This window comes from Oryzias latipes, chromosome 7 (assembly GCF_053564925.1).
Source record: "Oryzias latipes strain Hd-rR chromosome 7, Olatipes_Hd-rR_3.1".
Lineage (NCBI taxonomy): Eukaryota > Metazoa > Chordata > Actinopteri > Beloniformes > Adrianichthyidae > Oryzias > Oryzias latipes.
The window spans coordinates 12,294,781-12,317,699 of NC_136243.1; the positions used below are offsets into that span (position 1 = coordinate 12,294,781).

General features: G+C 43.5%; 2 protein-coding genes across 10 annotated transcripts in view; both read right to left on the reverse strand.

Moving 5' to 3' along the window:
- Nucleotides 1-21: 21 nt before the first annotated feature.
- On the reverse strand, nt 22-14,631 carry hipk1a (homeodomain interacting protein kinase 1a). 3 transcript variants are annotated; one of them, XM_023956876.2, is made up of 16 exons: nt 14,288-14,631; nt 11,850-12,580; nt 9,995-10,368; nt 9,786-9,909; nt 8,728-8,847; nt 8,568-8,654; nt 8,320-8,498; nt 8,083-8,233; nt 6,980-7,184; nt 6,772-6,890; nt 5,429-5,583; nt 5,208-5,354; nt 4,876-5,043; nt 4,364-4,569; nt 4,071-4,201; nt 22-2,566 (listed from the first exon to the last, which is right to left on the reverse strand). In XM_023956876.2, the coding sequence occupies exons 2-16, from the start codon at nt 12,576-12,578 to the stop codon at nt 2,159-2,161; spliced, it is 3,303 nt and encodes a 1,100-aa protein (XP_023812644.1). In that variant the 5' UTR covers nt 12,579-12,580; nt 14,288-14,631; the 3' UTR covers nt 22-2,158. The 3 variants fall into 3 exon arrangements, with proteins under 3 accessions (XP_023812644.1, XP_023812645.1, XP_023812642.1); XM_023956877.2 differs by having other exon boundaries at nt 5,429-5,580; nt 8,317-8,498; XM_023956874.2 differs by having other exon boundaries at nt 8,317-8,498.
- Nucleotides 14,632-15,874: 1,243 nt separating this feature from the next.
- acap3a (ArfGAP with coiled-coil, ankyrin repeat and PH domains 3a) overlaps nt 15,875-22,919 on the reverse strand; it is a 79,626-nt gene continuing 72,581 nt past the window's right edge. For all 7 annotated transcript variants that reach the window (XM_078949812.1, XM_078949811.1, XM_078949810.1 and 4 more), the window contains one exon: nt 15,875-16,644. In XM_078949812.1, coding sequence (XP_078805938.1) covers nt 16,538-16,644 — 107 coding nt within the window. In that variant the 3' untranslated portion in view covers nt 15,875-16,537. The remainder of the gene's footprint in view (nt 16,645-22,919) is intronic.

Here is a 22,919-nt window from a genome sequence, read left to right on the forward strand (position 1 = left end):
TGGCTGTAAATAAAATCTGACTTTTGATTGCAGGTTTTGATGTTAAGCTTTATTGTGAAATCCATCAGGAAGCACTTCACAACACAGACCAAAGAAACCTCCGACGTACACAACATCACGTTTCTGTTGGATCCTAAACGTGAACCTAAGCCACTAAAACTCTGACAGGATCCGGTCGTCCGCGCGCGCATGAGTTCACAAACACCACAAGACAAGGAGGATTTTTTTTAAAGTTGAAAGAGGAACATGTGGCTGCAGATGAGAAAAAATTAGGTTGAAAAAAAAAAATGTCTGAGTCTAGATAAATATAAAAAAAAATCCCCACAATGACACAGCATTACACGGCTACAGCTTCTGTTTTTCAGAGTACATGTCAAATACACGCTCACTACATTCAATACAGCAACAGGAACTGACCCATAACACCATAGAATTCCCAAATCTGGGAAAAAGTGGTGAAACTATAGCAGGGGTCTGCAACCGGAGGAGCTGGCACCACATGCAGCGCTTTGACCCCTCCTTTAAAGGTTTCTACTTTAACCCTTGTGCTATCCTAGGGCCTTTACCATTGGGGGTCATCTAGACCCACTAGACAGTGCTCTGAACCTTTTTTCTTCAATGATTTGTGATCTTCACTGGTGTCCATGGATAACATGAAATCTTTCCACCTTTATCCACCTTTGTCATGGTAGGGTAAACACGTCAATGTAAGGGTGGGGTCATAGGATGGCACAAGGGTTACGAAAGTAACCTGCAGCAAAACTGAACAGTCAGAGAAGTTTAACTCATTTATAAATAGTTCCTATCACTCCATGAGGCTCCTGACAACCATACTATACTGTACTACTAATACCCATGATGCTTCAATAAACCACCAAGACATCCAAGTCGAACATTTTGACAGATTTTTGAGCAATTTGGAGGTCAGTACTACTCGAAGCACGCCGATTAAAAGGCGACGTTTGTTTTTTTTGGTTTTTGAGAGCGACATACGGTCAGAAAGTTACAGTAGAACCCTTGTGCTATCTTAGATGACCCCACCCTTACATTGACGTGTTCTCCCTACCATGACAAAGGTGGATAAAGGTGGAAAGATTTCATGTAATCCATGGAAACCAGTGAGGTTCACAAATCATTGAAGAAAAAAGGTTCAGAGCACTGTCTAGTGGGTCTAGATGACCCAACTCCCAATGTTAAAGTGCCTAGGATAGCACAAGGGTTAATTAGCTGTGGTTTTATGTAACGTTGGTTAGATTGACACATTTCTGGCTGAGATGCACCACAAATGGTCAAATAAACTTTATACATATATGTATTTTTACCATCGCTGACATCTCCCTGCCTACTATGACATTTGCTGCATTGAGAGGATCCTATGTGGGACAAGGTGTCTTTTACTTTGAAAGGAAGTCATGTGAACCTCTGTCAAAAGATATAAACAATTTCATTTTCATAGGAAATTTTCTCTAATTTATGCAGAAGAAAAAAAAAACATTTATATCTATCATAATATTAAAATAAATGCAAATCGGTGTTTTGTGAAGTAAAACTGTAGTAAAAAAAAAAACAAATAATAAAAAAATAAACCCAAGTGGGTCATGAAGTGTTAAAGGTTGCAGACCCCTGGACTAGAATGTAGTTTATAGCACAAATATCTCATTTTACTCACAAAAAACACACAAAAAAAACCATCAAATGCTGAGAATATGAGCTTTGTTTGGAATTTAAATACTTGTACCATTGATTTAAAAACAATTGTTTTACAGTAACATTTTACCCAGAAATCCTAATTTTCAGGGTTTAGAAATAATAAATAAGCTACTATAATCAGTGATTTAATGAGAAATGTTTGCTAGCAGCAGCAGTTTCTTTTTTTTTCTTTTGTTTTTCACTAAAAGCAGAAAGTTTCAACCTTGAGGTTGTGTTGATGTTTCTGTTGTGTGTCAGGTGTGATGTTGAATCCGCTTTAACCAGCAGTGTCGTTAAAACCACCGTTCGGCGTCTCCGCCATCGCCGCAGAGCTGGAGGAAGTGTCGGGGCGATTCAAATGTCCCGTTTGTGTTCTGGAAGTGGACAATCTCTCAGGGTGAAAAGCCGTTTCGCCGCCGCCTAAGAGGACCTTGTGCTCACCTGAAGTTGCTGTGGGAACGGCGCCGTTTCACTGGTACGGAAACTGGTTGAGTTTTCTCTGGTAGGCGGCACTGGAGCGTTGGGAAGCCGGGACCCCCAGCGGGTGCTGCTGCTGCTGCTGCTGGATGGTGTACTGGGCTGGAACGGACCCTGGGAGGGTTAAACTAGTGCTTTTCTGCAGCAGGGCGAGGGAGGAGTAAGCTCCGCCCACCCGGCTATGGTGGGACGGGCAGCCCTGCATTTGGTCGACAGCCTGGGACACAGAGGCCAGAGCGGCAGAGGCCGGGTAGGCATACAGGTTTGGGGTTGAGCCGAAGAAGGCGGAGCTTTCGTGGAGGCGGTAGGATGAGTGGGAGGAGGCCGGCGGGTAGGTGGGCTGGCGTCTCAGAGAGCTGCTGCTTCCTGGTTGGTTTTGGGGGGACGGCATTACAGACGGCTGAAAACAACAGATGACAACGATTAAGCTCCGCTTCAAACAGCATGTTTTTGTCTGCTCCTGATTCACAACACTTTGAAGACAGAAATACTAAGAAAGGAGTTTTAAGCTGGTGTGCTCCATCTTCAGAAAAATTGGATCGGGTCTTTAAGACTTTAAAGCATTTTCTGGATCAGTCTGATGTAATTGAAGCTCTAACTTCACTTGCAAGTGAACCCTGAGGCAGTTTAGATAAGGTGAAGGCAGGAAGGAAATCCAACAGGAGAATTTCCATAAAAAAAAAAAAAGAAAAAGTTAGGAAATCAGAATTAAAGGTTACTTTTAAGGTTGTGAGGTTGGCTAAAAGGTTAGCTAATCAAATCACAAAGCAGAGGCAGGACATGAAGATGGGGGCTGTTGCTATGACGACCAACAGACTTAACAGTCCCCTGGCCACTGACTGTAGATGGGAACTGGACTGACTGACCCCTCCCCCCCCCTGGCACACCCACCGGTCCCGAGAAGCCAAAATCCCACAGTTGGTAGTCAGCCATTCTTGCTCTGTGGTAGGGCTGTGGATCTCTAACAAGCTCACTCCTGATTGGTGAGAGTGGTTGCCATAGAGACGTTGACTCAGACTGATTTGGACCAATCAAATTTAAAAATGACAAGGGTGTGTTCCTTCTTTACCAGGATGTTTCAGCTATTCCCTTCAGCCGTCGCCACAGAGAATCAGCCTTCACTGATCAACACGTTGAGTTTGGCAGAGTGTTACACCAGATGCCCTTCCTGACACAACCCTGTAGTACATCCGGGCTGGGGACAGGCACAGGCACGGGCTTGGGCCCCCTTGTGGATTCATGAAGGGTCTTGTCCAAGGACCCACACTGGATGAAGCTCATTGCGCCCGGGAATTGAACCCTGGTTTCCCACGCACTAAGCAATCCAGCAAAGTTAGTTTCATCTTCAAGTTTAAAAAGTTAAACTGCAACAAGATCAAAACAATGAGACTGATTCCAAATATGTTTTTATCTTTAATGTTGAAAGTGTGAAGTAATATTTCATATGTCTTTGAATAAAAACTTTATGGTTAATTTCACTTTATTTTTTAAATAAAGCTTTTTTAACCCTTGTGCTATCCTAGGCACTCTAACATTTGGAGTTGGGTCATCTAGACCCACTAGACAGTGCTCTGAACCTTTTTTCTTCAATGATCTGTGATCTTCACTGGTGTCCATGGATTACTTGAAATCTTTCCACCTTTATCCACCTTTGTCATGGTAGGGAGAACACGTCAAAGTAAGGGTGGGGTCATCTAAGATAGCACAAGGGTTATAGGTTTCCATTAATAAGGAAAACACATTTCTCATTTTAAGAAAATGCTTTTCAACAAAAATGAATATTTTTAAATGTTTCTTTTAAATTCGTTTTCTCAGGGTTTTTTTTCCCTTAGAAACTTTTTCTTTTTTCTCCTGGGGGGGACGGGGGCTCGACGTCCTGATACCTGCTCCTCAGACCCCTTTACCTGACTCAGGTTGAGCGGCTGAGATCTGCTGGATGCGCCTCGATGGGGCCAGTCGCTGGCGGCGTCTCCTGGCCGCGCAGAGGCCTGAGCGGAGGCCTTCTTTGGTTTCCCAGAAGCCCCAGCGGCTTGATCTAGGAGAAGCAGAGGAGATCCCGTGAAAAATGAGAGCACACTTCAAAATTATGAATGACCTCAAGTTTAAGCTTGTTGACCGTAATCCATCCAAAAGATCACACCTTCATCATTTGTTAGATTTCATTCTAAAAACCTAAATGTTTTGTTGTTGTATGGACCTGGAGCTGCCGCCGCCGCTGCTGCCGCCTTGAGCGCAGCGTTCTCTGCAGGCTGAGCCTTCACAGAGGGCATGATGACAGCCAGAGACTTGCTGGGCTGTGTGGCGGTTTTGGGGCTCAGCGGGCTGCTGTTGGACGAGTCCGAGTCATGGGAGTCGTGCACGGTCACACAGCTGATCACGTTGGTCCTCTGACTCGTGCCAGAGCTGCAGGAGGCGGCAAGAGGACACAGAAACACACTTGAGGATTTATCTCACCGAACCGGTAACTACTTCAGAGAAACTGTGAGAAAAATTAACAAGTTTGTGATCAATTTGACTTGGAATCAAACTACATTTATATAGCCCGCTTAAACGTGCGTTGCTGGGGCAGCTCTGACTGAAACAATGTCTCAAAAATAAAATCGTTTTATTACACCAACATTCTTTTTGAATTACTTTTGCATTTTTTACTTTGTAGATTTATTTTCGGTTTTCCCGTATCTTCTGTTGGTTTCATTCAAAGGTGCTCACCAGGTGGTGGAGGCCTTCGTCTCCTCGTCATCCTCAGAGTCGCTGTGGATGGTGATGATGCTGACTGCAGGACTGGGCGTGTCAGAGATGATGATGGGCTGAGACTGGTCTCCAGGAAAAGAAGTGCTGTGGACCACGCTGGAGCCCGAATGGACGGAAGACACCGGCCTGGAGGGAGGAGGAGGAGGATGGTGGGAGACTTCACGATGTCACATCTTTATAACAATTATAACTGTTTTATTTTGTTTTTTTACTGCTGAGTTAATATCCCACCAGTCCACATGAATGTGGAAAAACAAACGGCAGGAGTGGGTGATGGACAGACGCCATACCTGGCTCTGCTCTCAGCATGACGAGCCTTCGGCCTTTTCCCCACCTGGGGTCTGGTGTGACCAGTCCCTGAGCTGTGGTACTGGGTGACGGTGTGACAGCTGACCCCAGACTCCTGCTGCCCATCAAACTGGTTACCGTGACGACCCCTAAACGAGATAAAGTCACGTGGGAGCCGTCAGTCGCAAATCCCCAAACATATTTGAGTCGATGGCGAACCCACCTCCACCCCGAAGCCTGCTGGCTTTCAGATAATGGCGCCCCCACAGGTGAGTCGGTGAGGACCCCCGCCTGCCCCGGGTTGTGGATGGAAATGCCCGGCATCTGCTGCCATGTGGAGGGGATGAGGATCTGCTGGGTTCCTGCAGGCCAGCCCTGCTGCATGAAAGCAAACAAACAGAAACAGATCAAACCTCTAAAGGAGGATGAGTCATTTCTGAAGTCTCCTTTACATTTTTGTTTTTTGGCTGAATCCAAAAAAATCTGGCAGGAACTTCCAATTATCTTTTGATTTCCATGAAGTAATCTAAAAAAGCTAAGTTACTAGCTTAGTTACTACTACTACAAGCTAGTTTAGGGCAACATTGGGCAAGTGGCTGCCCAGCCACATTTGGAGGTCGCACGATGGCAGGAAGTCGGCAGCGTTATAACCGACTGATAGGAGGGTCTCCATAGTCCGATCTGATGATCAGCCATCTTCAGACTGCCCCCCTCCAGCCACCCCCCTGCCTCTGTGCTGCCGTCCTACTGCCACCGTCTGATTGTCAGAAATCGTACGGTAGCAGCGCGTTGGACTGTTGACACGGGCAGGGGGGGCCTGGCGATCCCGGGCCATAATTCCCATGTGTGTGTGCAAACACACAAGCTCCATGAGCTCACTGAGGGCCGCTGTGAGCTCATGGAGCTTTGAACCCCTTTGAGCAGGGGTGCTCATCACGTCGATCACGATTGACGGGTCTTCAAGGACATGAGGGTAGATCGCAGGCCAGCAAAGATAAATAACCAAAAAAATAAAAATATACTTCAAAGAAATTTGTCAGCGAATCAAAATTCTCATGATTAGTACGTGATTTGATTGACATGCAGAACAGCCAATCGGACATCTTCTGATACACACGTCACTGCACATGCATGTTTAAATTCACTGAGCACAAATTCTGTCTGTCATCAGAAAGTCACTACTTGCACTGCGGCAGAAGACCACTCCGGCCCACTGGGGGGTTTATTGAGGCCCGGATCGCTCCGCGTGCCTCTGCAATTCCCGCCCGATGGATCTGAACTCAATGAGGCAGCAGTGGTTTCCTGTAGGACGTGTTTGTCGAGTGCTGCGCATGGCGCCAGCAGCACTTTAGAAATGCCATGCTGCCCCCATTGATCATGAAATACGATAGTCACTGCTTTCTGATTTTGTAATAAAATGCCTCTTCTGTTAATACTAAAGTATTGTTATATAAGTTTGTTATTTATAAGTTTGTTATTTAGGGCCATCTTCACTTTTGTCTTAATTTTGGGGTAATAAACATCAAACAAATGAAAGTTGTATTTTTTTTCCCCTATGCGACCAACCTGTGTCAGCATGCTGGGCTGGATATGAAGAGACTGGGAGGACTGGTTCTGAGGGACTAGTGGTACCGAGTTGTCCATCCTCACTGGATAGCCAGACGGCTTGTTGGCAGTTTGAAGGCCTTTAGTAGAAAAATAAATAAATAAATAAGGGGCGGGGGGGGGGGGGGGGGGGTGTCAGGTCCTGTTTTTTTCCTCCCCTTGTTCTCACCTTGTATGGTCGGTGGGCAAACGATGAGAGTCTGCTGGAAGGGCTCGGTCTGAGTACACAGCTGGGTTGGCCGGGTCTGCAGAGGAACGCCCTGCTGGGTCAGGCCCGGGATGTTGATGGTGGCCTGCTGGTAGAGGCCGGGTTGGTAGTTCAGCAGCGGCACATTGCTGCTCAGGGACAGGGACTGACCTCCTGTGGAGGCCATCTGAAAAACATGAGGTGAGGAAAGGGCCCTCATTTAACAAGTCATTAGAGTACAAGTCACCAGGCTGCTGCAAGTCTTTCAATGCTACCCTCAAATCTAAAGGCCCGTACACACCGGGACGAATATTCGCCAGGCGTTATTCGCCAGCGTTTTTCGCCACGTTTTTTGTGTTCACACCCAGGCGATTTTCGCTGACGATGAGCCGAGGGAACATGCAATTTCATTCCCTGACATTAGATGGCGCTTAATATTAAACAGAAATACCCCTGTACACAAGGTGGCGCTGCGCAACTTTACGCTTCTTAAAGTCGCTTTTCTCTCAGAAGAAGAGAGCAAGTATTTACACGGTTGTCAGAATCAAACAAAGAAAACATGAACATTTCAAGCACCAGTAGCTCCAACTGGTGCTTGGTTCGGGGATATTTTAGAATGTCCGTCATATTTCTTCGCGGCAGTGTAGACGCTACTTGGCGTCTATCTTCTTCGCTGGTATGTGTGCTCAGCAAGGCAGTTTTGTGTTTGAGCGCCCCCAAGTTGTGTTTTACTGTAACTTCAGAAGCTCCAGACACGTGTGCAAAAGCACCATTCTCATTGGTCGAATAGATTTCGACGCGAGGCGTCAAAAAAAAAAAAAAACGAACCCGAGGCGTTTTTTTTTTTTTGACGCTTTGATGTGTGGCGTTTTTTCGCGTCGGTGTGCACACTCTCATTGGTGCCCTTTGTTTAGTCACGAGGCGTTAAACGTCGGCGAATATCGCCGAGAAATCAAACACCTAGTGGTTACTAGGTGAACTGAGCTTTTCTATCCAAACCAAATGAAAGCAGGACATTTCTGGAAATCCTTTCCAACGCGCCGGCGAGTAACCCACGTCTTTCAGAAGAACGGGCCAGCGCTCACCTGGTTGTGTTGGTTGAGCTGGCTGCTGAACGTGACGGTGAGGTTGGCGGCTGCGCTGGGCGTGCTGTTGCCGGCAAACATGTTTTTGCCGTTCTCGAAGGCGCTGCACCTGCGCTTGCAAATGTCCATATTTTGGAAGCAGGACTTGACACTGTTTTGAAAAACAAAGGAGAAACGGTCGGTCAGACAAGCAGCCAGCGGGACGTCGCTCTGCACCTGAAGAAGCGGTCTCACTGCGAGCTGTGGGGGAAGTGCAGCAGGTGCGTCATGGTAACGAAGGGGTGGTTCAGCGTCTTCATGGGCGTGATTCTCTTGTCCGCGTCCAGGGTCAGCATCTTCTTCAGCAGGTCTATGAACTCGCGGCGGTCGGCCTTCTCGGCCAGGATGTCGCTGCCCTCCAGGGTTGTCATGTTGACCTGCAGGAGCCCAGCGTTGGTCAAACACTCCGGTGTGGGGGCCCTACCTGTGAGGGGACCTAAACCCACCTGCATCATATCATCCAGGCAGTTAAAGATGTACTTTCTAGCCTCCTTCGACTTGATGCCCATCTCTGCCTCGTGCTCTGCAGGTGTCTGCAGGAAAACAGCTGAGCGTTATTGCATGAACCATAAAAATGCATGTTTGCGTTTCTGTCCAGTCGCCTACTTTTAGTTTCCAGAGAGGGTAGCTTGAGTCGGGGCCCCTGTTGAAGAAGCGGCTCGTCTTGGTTCCGGCGCTCAGCAGGTACTCTGCCGGAAGGCCTTGAGTCTGAGAAATGTAGCGAATCTGAGAGAAACCAGGGGGAGAAGGCGTGACCCACATGAGGGAAGTGACCTCTTCTGGGTCGGTTTTTTCCATCTGTACCATCTGTGACCGAAAAACTCCTGAGATGTCATTAAAAATCGATTTTTACACTAATCTTTATTTAAAATCTGGTACATGTTCGGGAAAGTTTTAGGATAACAAAAGATTTCAAATTAAAACAATCTTAGATTTCAAATCATTCCATCTTACAGAACCTTTTTGAATATTTGAAGGTCTTTCTGGTGGAGCACATGGATGTTTGACTGCTATTTGTTGAACTAACTTTAAAGAACTGCACCTGGAACGTTTGGCGTTCACACCAGAATCCAGAACTGTGGCTACCAGGCTAACAAGCTGCACAGTTCACCTAAACGCGCCCGAGCATGGAACAGAGCCACCGCCGGCCAAATGAACTGCACTCAGGGGTCACGTATGGTACCGATGATCTTAGAAGAGTCTTTCTCAAAGATCCACTCCAATGAAAATGGTGAAAATGAAGCTGAAATTGACATTTCTTTATTCAAATTGTTGCGAATCAGGACGAAGCAATGGCGTTGGGGAAAGAGGTTATTCGTAAGCTGGGCGCGCCACAATCTCTCCCAGCTCCCAGCAATGGGGAGGGGAAGAGGGGTCGGTCCCTAACCCTAACCCACAACTCAGACGGGAATTTCTAAAACTCCTGCTGCTGTGCAGAAACTGTCCTATGTCCTAAAAAACAGCACAATCATAGTTAAAAGACCACCTTGAATACTTTGCCATAAATCAAAAAAAGGTGCACGTGGGTCTCTAAAGTTAGGAAGTAGGAAAAAACAAAAAACAAAAGGCGCCGAAATCTTTCCAACTGTGAAAACCCTATGGTCCTTGCAGTCAGTGACTGCTGCTGCGGGCCATAATAAGTGTTAGTAAGAGCAAAAGCTAACCTGATCATACTCTGAGGCCCCCGGATAAAGAGGCCATCCCAGAAACAGCTCTGCAATGACGCATCCCAAGGACCACATGTCAATAGCTTCACAGAAGGGAAGACCCAGAATGATCTCTGGAGCCCTGCAAGAGAGACAGAAACCACCAAATGGTTCCACGGAGATGCAAATGCTGCTGTGACTGTAGAGCCACCGCCCCAAATCCTCACCTGTAATACCGCGACTGCAGGTAAGTGGAGCAAACGGCTTTGGAGACGTGGCTGGCAGAGCCAAAATCAATAACCTTGACCCTGTAAGGCTGCCGCAGAGGGTCCACCAGCATGATGTTCTCGGGCTTCAGGTCCGCGTGGATCAGCCCCAGACTCTTCAGCTTCATCAGAGCCGTGGCCACCTGCTGCAAGATGGGCCGGATGCACTTCAGCAGCAGCGGGCTGAACTTGCTGTGCTTCAGGAAGTCATAGAGGTTCTGCTCCAGCATCTCGAACACAAGGCACGTGTGGTTCTTGTGCTGGAAACACTCGTACGAGCGGACAAAGTTGAACTCGTCGGCGTTCTCCGTGCTCAGACGGCTGAGGATGCTCACCTGCGGGGTGAAAGACGAAGGGCCGTGTCACTGGAGGTCGACCAGCGACACGAGACAAGGCAAAAGCAGAGATGCGAGCGATCTCAGTCACAATTTGGGTCGTCCAGGCCCGTGGAGGGTCGTAGGGAGGAGCGAGGAGGGCAGATGGGTCTAAAGTTGCCTTTAGGCTCATGAGAGGCGTCATAGAAATGAAACATACGATTGGCGTGCATGTGTACCGCGATGTATTTGTACGGCTAACAGACGTTCCACGCACTTATCAAGCAACAGTGATGCTGTCATCCGGTGCCCTTGGGCCACAGAACCGGCTCCTTACTGACCGCAGACGAGTCCCGAACTCACATGAGATGAACACGTGATACATAAGAGCCCATAGGACACTCGTAGCACGCACACACAAGCTACACACGCTCTGACTGTCTATTTTCCTCAATAGACCACAGACGTATCACATGAAAAACATCAAACAACACTTAAAAAAAGGAAACATCTGTACGACCCCCCCGTACCTGTACTTGCTCTTAAGCTACCTCCACAGCGCCAGCAGCACTGTGCGTTCAAGCGATCACTTCCAAAGTCTAGGTGAACACACGTAAACACGCGTTTACGGCTCCCGTGTTTAAAACTCTCGCCTTCATGAAACGCTGCGCAAGTTTCTCCGACCGCTTTTGGGTTCTACGGACAAAACGTGCTGCCACTGAACGTGCGTTGAAAGTTAAAGCAGGTCTTGCTTTGACCAATCAGAGACTCGGATTTGTGTAGTGATGTGTGGGTAGCGTGTTGTCATTCATGGAAGTCCTAACCGTTTGCAAACTGATCAGGGAGGAGAAAACAATCCATTGGCTTCGTGTCCGGCTGGTATTCTATGACACCAAGTGTTTCATATATCCGAATAGAGCTGTGAAGGAAAAGGTTTCGCACTAAAAGCCTCTTCCAGCTGTAGGTGGCAGACGTGCACTAGTAAACAGTAGAACAAAAAGAAGCCCCTCCCTGCTTTCCCAGTGCGAACACCATAAAAGTGATGCATGTTCAAGAATGCACATTTAGCGCGTTTCTGATGTTGCGTCACATGAACGTAGAATTGCGTGTTGTCTACATGTCTGCTAGGACCTGTCGCCTGCGGCGTGCCCCTGGAAAAGGCTGACTGATCGATCTACGATTTCTTTTTTTTATGCGAGCCACTTGTGTGCCCCGTTTGTTTGCCCATTTTTGGCCCGAATGATCATCCAATGAGGGCAATTGTGACTTAAAGTCCCAACATATGTTTTGGTAAAACATCAGAGCTTGAGCAGGAGAAACAGAAGCTAAAGTCCTTCCTACACCTGAACTGATGAGACCATTGAACCACTAAAAACTGATACCAGCGGGACAAATTCAGGGACCAACACAAAACTGCTGATTCCTATTGGATCACAAACAACTGGGGACAAAATCTGAAGAGTTTAGCTCAACATAAAGGAACATCAATCATTCCTACACACCTCAATTTGGCCTTGTCGAGCATACGAAGGGTGGTTCTTCAAGATTTTTATGGCCACGATCTCATTCGTGCCCCTCTTCCAGCATTTGGCCACCTGCCCGAAGGTGCCGCGCCCCAGAAACTCCAGCACCTCGTAGCTGTTGGACATGGAGCACAGGATCTCGTGCTGCACCAGCTGGTAGTCGCCCTCGCTGTGGGAGTTGCTGCTCTTGGTGGTGGAGGTGGAGTGTGCTATGGACTGAGCGGTGGTGGTGCCGCCGCCGCCGCCCGCGCGGTTCGAGACCACGGGTGCCGAGAGCTCCTCCAGTATCTGGACGCTGTCGCTGCTGTCCACCTCCTCGCTCTTCCTCTTCAAGCTGTACTGCTTCGGGGGAAGGTCGCAGGCCTGAGAGGACTCTGCATCCTTGGGGTTGCGGCTGGAGGAGGAAGAGGACGATGAGGAGGAGGGCGGTGCGTGGAGGCTGCCGGTGCTGTCGGCGGCCCGCACCACCGTCTGCTCTCGAGAGCTAGCGGCGGGTGGAGGGACCTGGATGGAGTTGTACAGCGGGATGAAGCAGGAGCCGGAGGTGGAGGGGGCGGCCCCTTGGGACGGGCTGTGCTGGTAGTAGGCGTTATCTGGCAGCTGATTGGACACCTCCCAGGCGGGGTTCTCCACCTTCAGCCGCTTTGAACGGGAATAGCCACTGGACGATACGGAGGGAGAGGAGAAGCCCTGGAGTTGGGACGCCATGTCTGTGGAGCAAAGGAGAGGCTGTGATGTCCCTGCAGCTGGCTCACTCCCGTTTTCTGGCTTCTGTCAATGAGCAAGGCAGCTAACCTGCCATAACTACCTGTAGATCTTAACTACAGACCTTAGAGCTAGAATCCCTTCCCTTGAGAAGTTTGTGAAATTCAGTAGCGGAAGCCTAAAACATTTGTACTTCTTTAGAAACAAATATATCCAGTTCAACAAGTATCTGAAGGTCCAGACTAGAAAGTCTGCGTGTCATGGAGCACAGTCTGTAATAACACGCTGGAAATATACAACCATGATCAAAAAAGAAATATCTTATCCCTGATTGGGATACAACATCCAAGTCCGATCGATTGACAGAAACTATGTGATCCGGCCCATTTCCAATTATGATTTGATAGTTTTTCCATTTCCAGCAACTTGAAGAGAAAAAATCCAGAAGTTCTGACTATAAAATGGGACATTTTGACATTCAAATAACCCAAAACACAAGAAATGGATGAATCTGATGAATTAATTTGAAAATTGTCAATATAAAGATGAATTAGATTTGGTTTCTGTGAGCAAAGGGAAAATCGAATATTTATTTTCAATTAAAAACATATCAATGCCCATGAGTGGGGGACTTGTATTTTCTCATAAATACAATAAAACGGAAACAGAACAGAGAGAAACGAGTCAACGACGCCTTCGTTTACATACTATAATATATATTATAATACTTATATACATATATAGTACATATATACTGATAGATTCCCTAATAAAAAAAAATCTGGTTCATCAAATTTAATCCGTAGATTCACAAAAATACATGAACTTTATTTGCAACAGATCCAGACTGCATAGAAAATGTCAGGTTAAACGGCAAATGTCACTTTTATTCAAGTTGAGTTGGTGCCAATTTGTCAGAAATGTCAAAAGATTTGACTAAACTCAACCATGTTTATAACTAAAAAGCTCATTTGAATAATATCATTACATGGAAAATATCTGACAAAGCTCCATGATCTATGTTTAATACTAACCAGGCTTGTCACAATAAATAAAAATAGTAAAAACCTAGTATTTGAGTACTACACCTTAATAATCTTAATTTTGTAGACAGTTTAAATTTCTTTATTTTTTCTGATGATTTAAGAAATTTTTAATTTTTCTGACACGCTGAATGTTGTTTTGTCTTTGTTTATTTGATGTTTTTTTTAAGTAAATGTATAAGCATAAATATACAGACATTTAAACAAAGACAGTCTTGTAACAATGTATTTATAACGCAGTTTTTATTTTGAGAGAGATTTGTTGAGATCGATAAAGTTTTTGTCAACGTTTTGTATGTAAAAGTTCGTTGTTTATCAAATATCAAGTGATACCTAACCACTGTTCAGGAACAAACGGTTTTATTTTATTTTTTTATTTTACTTTTTAATTTTTTACGGTTTTTGTCAAGAGAAGGGTTAGAAAAGCAATATTTGAGGCCTCTTTTTAAGTATTTAGTGACGCTATTAATTACTTGCGAGTAAATAACTTGAAGGATCAGAGTGGCTGTTGGGTAATTTTTCTTAGAAACTTTTATTTGCCAAATTAAAACATCTAAAGTTTGCGGGGTATTAACCAATGAGGACACTCGAACACAAACCACTCAAATTAAACGTTTTTTCCCCCCCTCATTTTCTATTAATCCAGGTGTGTGTCAACAGCTGTAGTACCTGACAGCGCACACCGCTCCCGAACGGAGATCTAAGGCCTCTTCATCATCATCATCCTCCTCTCTCTCTCGACTCTGCGTGGAAATGCAGCGAATCGGCGGAGCTCCGTGCCCGAGCTCGTCCCCGCCGCAGAGCTCACCAAGCCGACAGCCTGCTAGCTCGCGACGGGCATCGACTCCACAGTCACATCGTCCGTCTAGCGGGAAGCGCGTGCGGCATGAGCCCCGGAGCGTCAGACACCATGGCGGGGAAAAGCGGCGCGCGGACACGGCTCCATCCTCGCTCGCGGCCCAACCCGCTTCGCTCGACCCACTTCCTCTCCTGCGCAGCTGCAGGACGTGATGGACAGTTTCAGCACCAAGATCGTGTATTTACACGAGTGTGCCACTCTGCTCATTTACGAGCGAGACTTTTATCTTCGACATTTTTACAATAAAGATAGATGAACGCTTTGAACAAATATTTAAAATAGGCTAATAAACATATGTAGATATTTTGGTAACTTTTTATTGGAGCACTTAAAAAAATAAAATAAATAGAAACAACCAAAAGAGACTAAAACATGGTTTCCTAGAGAGAAACAAATAAATTAAAGTTAATAAATAATAGATAAATTATGCCATTTAGAGAAATTTTGACTTTGACATCTGACCTTTAAGGGGTGTTAAGACTTTTCTTTGGCATAAAAAAATGAAAAAACAAGTTTTATGCAACACATGTAAGTATTTAGGTAAAATAAAAATAAAAAAAATAAAATATGTGACCACAAGGGGACACAATATAATGCTTTGCTGTATGTCCCAACCCCATATGCAGAGGGTTGTGTTAGGTAAAGCGTTCAACATAAAACGAATCAAGGGAACTGAAACAAAAGAGGGCCTGCACATCAGTAGTTAGTTAGTTGTTGTTTTTTTTTTTTGGGGGGGGGGGGGGGGGGTGACACCAACAACCTAAGTAGCAAATAGTCCTGTTTATAGAATTTCTTTCATTCTTGATCATCAGTGAACCTGCTGGACTCATTCTAACCCAGTTACTTAGAGGTTCACTGTCTTTTATTTACTTTTTAATTTAATAGGCCTATTTTAGGAGAAATCTTTGCCCTAAATAATTAAACATTACTTATGACTGATTCATAAAATGTAATAAAAACAAAAACTTTGCAACGTGCAGTTATTGTTTGTTATTCATGCAGGGATAAACAGCTGCTGTACCTCAGCAACCACCAGATAATGTAAATGTAATCCCTTCATGCTGTGTTTTACTAATTCACAATGTACCATTGAATCCAAGACTCCATTTAATTTTGCATTTGGATGAGAGAGAAAAAAACATTGCAGAATATTTTTTTATACAGTTGGAAATAATTCAGGCATGAAGGGGTTAAAGCATCAAGGTATAACAAACTCAAATATATAAGTTTAACCTATTTTTAATAAATAAAACAATGTATACTTTATTTAATTTTGTATCCAAATAATTGTGTACAAATGTGTGAAAAAGAGTTGTACAGAAAAATCTAAATGCACTACTGCGCTTGAACACAAGAGGGCGGCGTTTCCCGCAGAAAAGAGGCAGGACGAACTGAGCTCCGTTATAACAGCTTTTATTTGCTCTTCTGTCAGCTTTGCTCCTGCGGATTCACATATATTAACGATTCTGCTTCTAAAGCAAGTTCACAGGAAAGTAAAAAAAACAAATAAAAACACAGAAAACAATGCTTTTACATAGTGGTGCTGCAAAGTACATTCAAACCAAAACTCCAAAGGACTACACCAGCATAGTCAATGCAGAAATTCTGCATGAACTGTAACACTGTGACTTTGAGATGACAGGAGGTTATTGAGGATATTAAATTTATTAACTGTAGAATATGGAGTATACCGATGTGCATGCACGAAATATGCTTTAGGGAGGAAATAAAAACACAAAATATCAATCAATTTCCTTCAGTGAATCAAAAATGAAGAAGTAAAAAAATAGTTTCACAAAAACAACCAAGTGCTCAAGTTAAACTTTAGAAAAAGTTTTAACTTTCTTTTTTCAATACATCAAAGAGGAAGAGACCAGCAAATCCTCACCAAAAAAAAAAGTCCTATCAAAATAAAAGCTTCAGTTCAGATTCAATTCATCTGTTCGAATTCCCAGCGAGGTCAAAGCGGTCCTGGAACCCGCTGAACGTTTGCTTCCTTCCCGCTCCTGAACGGAAAGCTGCTCTCTGTCAAATCTTGAAGGTTGGCATTCTCTGCTGGACTACCTGAAAGAGTGTCGGAAGTGCAGACTCCTCCGTTTCAGCTTCTCTGGGTTGTGGGACGCCATGTGGGAGAATTCCCTGAAGATGTCCAGGTATGTGGCGTCTCCTGATGAAAACAAACAATCAGACAAACTCAACTGAAAGACTCTGTTTAGTCAAGCAGAGAAAGCAAAGGATGAACCATGAAAGACCTGAAAGAACGCAGAGGCTCCAAGGAAGCTTTAGGAAAAAGAAAAAGTTTCTCAAAACACTGAGCTTCCACTTGTCTGGTCGTCATGGTAACCTCTCTGAATCTATGTCTGAGTCTCCAGAGAAGATGAACATTCCTGAGTGACAGAGTTACAGACTCAGGATAAATGTAACTTTGTTTTTGTTTTTTCCAGCCTGTAACTGCGGGTTTCACAGCAGCAAACAACCAGACGAATCAGTAAATGGAAGGTTTTTACGATCCATCAATCCCTGGACTGTTTCAGCCTTCAAGTTCCATCAGAACTTTAGAAACACTCGAAGGTTTATGAGTCTAAACCTGCATCTGAATACCGACGGGTTCTTCTGCAGATGCAACAACGCACCTCTGAGCTTGCAGAACAGGAAGTATTTAAGATGAAAGCCATACAAACAAATCATTTTATCTTTTACAGACATAAAACGAAAATAGAAACATTTGTCATCTTTAAACAGAATATGACACAGGAGCTTTTGTGTCTCCGTTTTTAAAAAGGTAGAGAATATTTTTTAAGTTTTTTTTTCTCATTAAATTCTCTTTGCATGTTTTTTTCTACTTGTCCTGTCCAGCAGCTGAGCAAACATATGAGACCTGAAGGCCACATTTATTGTTACATGAGGTTATGAATCTTCTGACACACAAGGGGTATATTTGAATAAACCCCTTGTGTAATTTAGACTAAACCGTCTTTATATTAGTTATATTTGTAACGGTTTTTGTAGGACCGGACAAAAAAAAAAGGAGGGAAGAAGAGAGAGGGATGTTACGGGGGTGGGGGGGTAGGAGGGTGATTATAGAAGGAGGGGGGCTCTTTGCATTTCTTTCTATGGGAAACTTCTCTCTGATGGTTTCCCTTTTCTGTAAGAAACTTCTTTTTTGTGTTAAAAATGTCAAAGAAAAGGTGAATTTATTAGTCCAAATGGAGTCATGGCAGCCATAGTGCCACACAGAGGAGTGTCATTTGGAAGGCAGAGCCGGGGGTTTCAAACCCATAATATCAGGGTAGACGCTCCTCCACTCGGCCACTGATTTGATGACCATCGATCAAAGAGTTTCAGAGCATCTGCAGGACACACACACACACACACTGCTACCAGGGCCACCGGGATGTCAGATTATTGGATTATTTTGCTAGTTTTCTTTTACCTTTTTTTCTTTAGCAGGGACTCGCTGACTGACTGACAGTGCGGCTGATCTCATGTGTGGCCAAGTTTCCAATTCTTTAATGAGTTTTTATCCGTTTTTTTTTAAATAACTGGCTCATTATTGTCTCCTTTTCTTTTGGAGGACAGAGTTTGTACCCAACAAACTGTTTTCTTCCTCCTTTCTGGCTTTTCCTGTAGTCTGAGGGCTCCCAGAACGAATGACTAATACCCAAAAGTAAATATAAGACGCGCTTTTAGTGAAAGCAGAGAAAACTACCATTTAGTGTCCAAAAAGAAAGGATGTGCGTTAGAGGGGTGTTAGTGCTGCAGGATGAACTTAGAGAAGGAAGAGGAAACAAAACACAGACGTGAAGACAGAGGTTAGTGTTTAGTTGGTTTATTTTATATATACATATATCATATCTCGAGCACACGAAGAACCAAACAGAGGAAGTGTTAATATTCACAGACACACGTCTTCGTGTGAGAGAATGTCACAGATAACAGTCAGAAAAGGCAGAAAAATACAAGAGTGAAAGGTCAGAAGCAGAGAGTTTGCTATTTTACACAACAGTCCCTGCAGAGTAATCCTTCAGCGGCAAATGATTGTTTCATCACCACAATGTTTTCATTGTGTAGTCTGTTAGAGCGCCGTGCGTTCAAAGTGCTTCACAGACACGGGGGGGGGGGGGGGGGGGGGGGGACGGCGAGGATCTTCCTGTGGCCGCCAGCGCCTTTGGGAGCCAAACAAAAGCCGGAGGAGACTCCAAAGAACTTTTAGGATCTTTATGGGGACAGTTACAAAAATCTGTCATTGCATTTTTTAAAATACGTTGTGAAATACTGATCGATAGTAACTCAGAATTTCGGAGATGTTGAAAAAAACAGAACCTGATCTTTTATTGTGACAAACCACTCAGATTTTCCAGAAAACTAAATTTTCCAAAAATTAGGGGGGGGGGGGGGGGTGATTTTAATGAGATGAACAGAAAACTACAAAAGTTTGAACCCAAACATTTACTCTGTTCTTTCATGACGTTTGCTTTGGTTTCACTCGTTATCGTACTCAGAGTTCTGGGCGTCCAAAAGAAACTATAGCAGCAAATTTAAAATATATTTATAATTCATTATAAGTGATCATTTATTCCAAATTTACTCTCCATCAGTTGAATTAAAATAAATTATATATATCCTATAGGCTCACAAGCACCAACAAGATTTGCTAAAAAACGTTAAGAAGATAAAAGCTGCATTTAATTTCATTGAACTTTGAAGCTCCCATTTTGTCTTTGTTGTTCGCCTTAAATCATTTGTGGGATTGTGGTGCATCTTCTTGTTGCTTAAAATCAAACTTGAAATTCATAATTTAACTTTTTTCTTTTGCATTGCTCCATAACAACTGATTCTGCAGCTATTTATTTGCATTTTTCGATCAAAATAATTGTGTTTGAGAAATTACATTTTCAACAAGATAAGTTTTAAACAGCACCATTTTTAAGGCTCTGATAACAACATTCAAGACTTATTAGGGTATTCTCTCCAAATTCATCAATTCAATGCTTTTCAGACTTCTAAAGACCTTGCAGGACCATAAACAGACATTTTTCTCATGACTTTACTGTCACCTGCTTTGATTTCGACGGGAAGAGAATGGTATTTATGAGTGGCAGGAATGAAGCTCCGCCTTCACCTGCTGAGGAGACGGAGGTCTTTTGGTGCAGGGGGACGTACAGGCAGAGACTTAAACTGGTTAAGAAGTCTGTCCTGGGCTGCACACTGGAGTCCGTTGAGGAGATGGCGGACAGGAGGATGTTGGCTAAGCTAACATCTATCATGGATAAACACCCCCCCCCCACCACCACCACCTATTACACCCACAGCGCAGGAAGGAGCGCCACCGCAGACATCAGACTGTGCAACACGGTGCTGCAGTGACACACTAAGTGCCCACGCGCTGTTTTTCATTCATTCATTTCTTATTTTATTGTTGCAGTTGTTGTTTTCAGTTGTCTTTGTTCTTAAAACGGTTCATTTTACTTTGTCGTGCAGGTTGCAGATGTTCTTCTGTTCTTTTCTAATGTTGAACTGTTAATTTTGCTTGAATGTCACCTTTGCTATTTGAATATATTTTTTGCTATTTGAACGTCATTTTTTGCTATTTTGAATGTCGTTTTTGCTATTTAAATGTATTTATAGCTATTTTGAATGTCGTTTTTGCTATTTAAATGTATTTATAGCTATTTTGAATGTCGTTTTTGCTATTTAAATGTATTTATAGCTATTTTGAATGTCGGTTTTGCTATTTAAATGTATTTATAGCTATTTTTAATGTCATTTTTGCCATTTTGAACGTCGTTTTGGCTATTTAAAAGTTTTTATTGCAATTTTTAATGTCGTTTTTGCTACTTTGAATGTCGTTTTAGCTATTTAAATGTATTTATTGCTTTTTTTAATGACATTTTTGCTATTTGGATGCCGTTTTCGCTATTTAAATGTATTTATAGCTATTTTGAATGTCGTTTTTGCTATTTAAATGTATTTATAGCTATTTTGAATGTCGTTTTTGCTATTTAAATGTATTTATAGCTATTTTGAATGTCGTTTTTGCTATTTAAATGTATTTATAGCTATTTTGAATGTCGGTTTTGCTATTTAAATGTATTTATAGCTATTTTTAATGTCATTTTTGCCATTTTGAACGTCGTTTTGGCTATTTAAAAGTTTTTATTGCAATTTTTAATGTCGTTTTTGCTACTTTGAATGTCGTTTTAGCTATTTAAATGTATTTATTGCTTTTTTTAATGACATTTTTGCTATTTGGATGCCGTTTTCGCTATTTTGAATATCACCTATGCTATTTGGACGTCATTTTTGCTGCTGCAGACAAAAGAATTTCCCCATCGTGGGATAAATAAAGTCTTATCTTAAAGGATGATTTTGTTGGTGTGCTGCACTTGTCAGACTGCCCTGTTTTCAGTCATGACTCAGGCGCTGGAGGAAAGCAGGAAAACCTCTTTTCTCTTTTCACATCCACTAAAAATCTTCTGCCATGCAAGTCCACGGTTTGACAGAGACACGACCATGCAATCCTGGACGTCAAATGTTTGAACCCACAGAGGAGGTTTTTTTGGGTCTACCCGTGTCCTGTTAGAACCTGACACCACTGATCGGATGGAAGCCCACATGTGAAACATCAGAGAAAGCACAAACATGACAACAAACGTATGTACAGAGTCCACCGTCTTCAGCCGTCTCTAATCACCTGTGGGTGGAGCCTCAGGCTCCACCCACAGGTGATTAGATCTAGTGAGACAGCTGAAGAAGTCTAACAAAGTAAACGCATCACAAAAAAACAAGACAGAAGTAAAACCCTGCTGGTTTGGACTGAGTCATTGCACGGCCGACCTGGGAGCTGAGTCAGAAAGGGAGATTTAAAACATGGGGGGGTGGGGGGGGGGGGTGCATCATTTCTGCTTCTGTCCTCTGGATCAATCTCTCGATTGGTGCAGAGAACTGATTGTCTCTGGGTCGCAGTTATTGCTGCTTTCACAGTTTGCCCTCAATGCGGTCGCAGTCTATTTACAGCAAAAGCTCATCCAGCTGAACAAAAACTACATCCTTCTTTTGTTTTTGTTTTTGATATTGCCGACTGCATGCAGCCTGTTTTCATCCCAGGCTCACTCTGTTTATAGAAAGGAGGCGGTTTGGTTTGTCATTTAGTCCAACGTATGTACGCACAGATATGAAGGAGGCGGAGACATGCAAGACGTGAATAAACACGTTCTTTTCTCGACATTTTTTTGATCCGAGCTACTTTTCAGCTGTAAAGATGGAACAATGTTTTCATTACATTCTACCTTTTCCTGTCAAATCCGTTTCTGAACTAAAAACTGCACAGGGAATGTGTACTAGTCCCGCCTACTGATCCCATTTCAATTGTTTGCTTTGCGCTTTAAACACAGAATTTCATTGACTTCCTGCATGTCTGCAAACAAATGCGGCAGAAGCTATTTTTACGCCCAAATAAGTCTGCTGTCACTTTTACTCATCTTTCTTTAGAGAAAGACAAACAAACAAACTAGATATTTGGGTTTTTTTGTTTTTTTTTTGCCAAATCAGGTTTATGGAAGTACTTTGTGTTAGAATGTGTGTCTCCTGGTTGCGGGATCAGGTCTGACGTTACAGTTGGCAAAGTGTCTCTGTTTAAAAGAACATAAAACACGCTGCTTTGTGTTACCATCATACGGGGGTTTTTGTGTGTGTTTTGCTGAGTCATTCTGGTTGATCCATCTATAAAGTCAGTAGTGCCACAGATGGGGAAAAAAGTATCTCAGAGCAGAGACTCGGTTTCATTTTTAAAACAGAGAATTGTTGTAAAGACTGCATTACCCATGATCCTTTGGCACTATTTACAGTGGAGAACTCACATTTAGGAACTTTTGGAAGGTGCAAAGTGAGATCACTGAAGTGACTGGGGTTTGGAGGTTCGGATGATGGTCACAGCAAATCTGTGGTTCTGCGTCGGACCTAAAAACGGCAGCAGCAGCGTCTGCATTGACTGAGCCAACACCTTAAGCCATGGCCCCACTAAGCAAGGAAAAAGAAGAAAAACCTGATGCAAAGTGGATAAAATGTATATTTGGTGCTTCTATAAAACTGTCCATTAAGCAAAGCCCTGAGCTTGACCTACTTTTGAAAAGTCTTTAAAGCATTAAACTTGCATGAAAAATAGTTTTGTTTTTCTTTTATAAAAAAAAAAGAAACTTTTATGGATTGTGTAACTACAAGAGCAAAAGTTCAGAAGGAGAGTTTGTTATTTTACAGTCGCTGCAGAGGAATCCTTCTGCAGCAAATGATTTTTTCATCACCACAATTTTCTTTTAGTTTTTTTTTTGCTGCATAGACTCAGTAGAGGCTTCGCTAAGAGCAGAATGGCGTGCTTTCAAAGTGCTTCACAGCCATGACAGACATGAGTGGAAGAATAAGTCAGAGAGGATTTTCCTGTGGCCC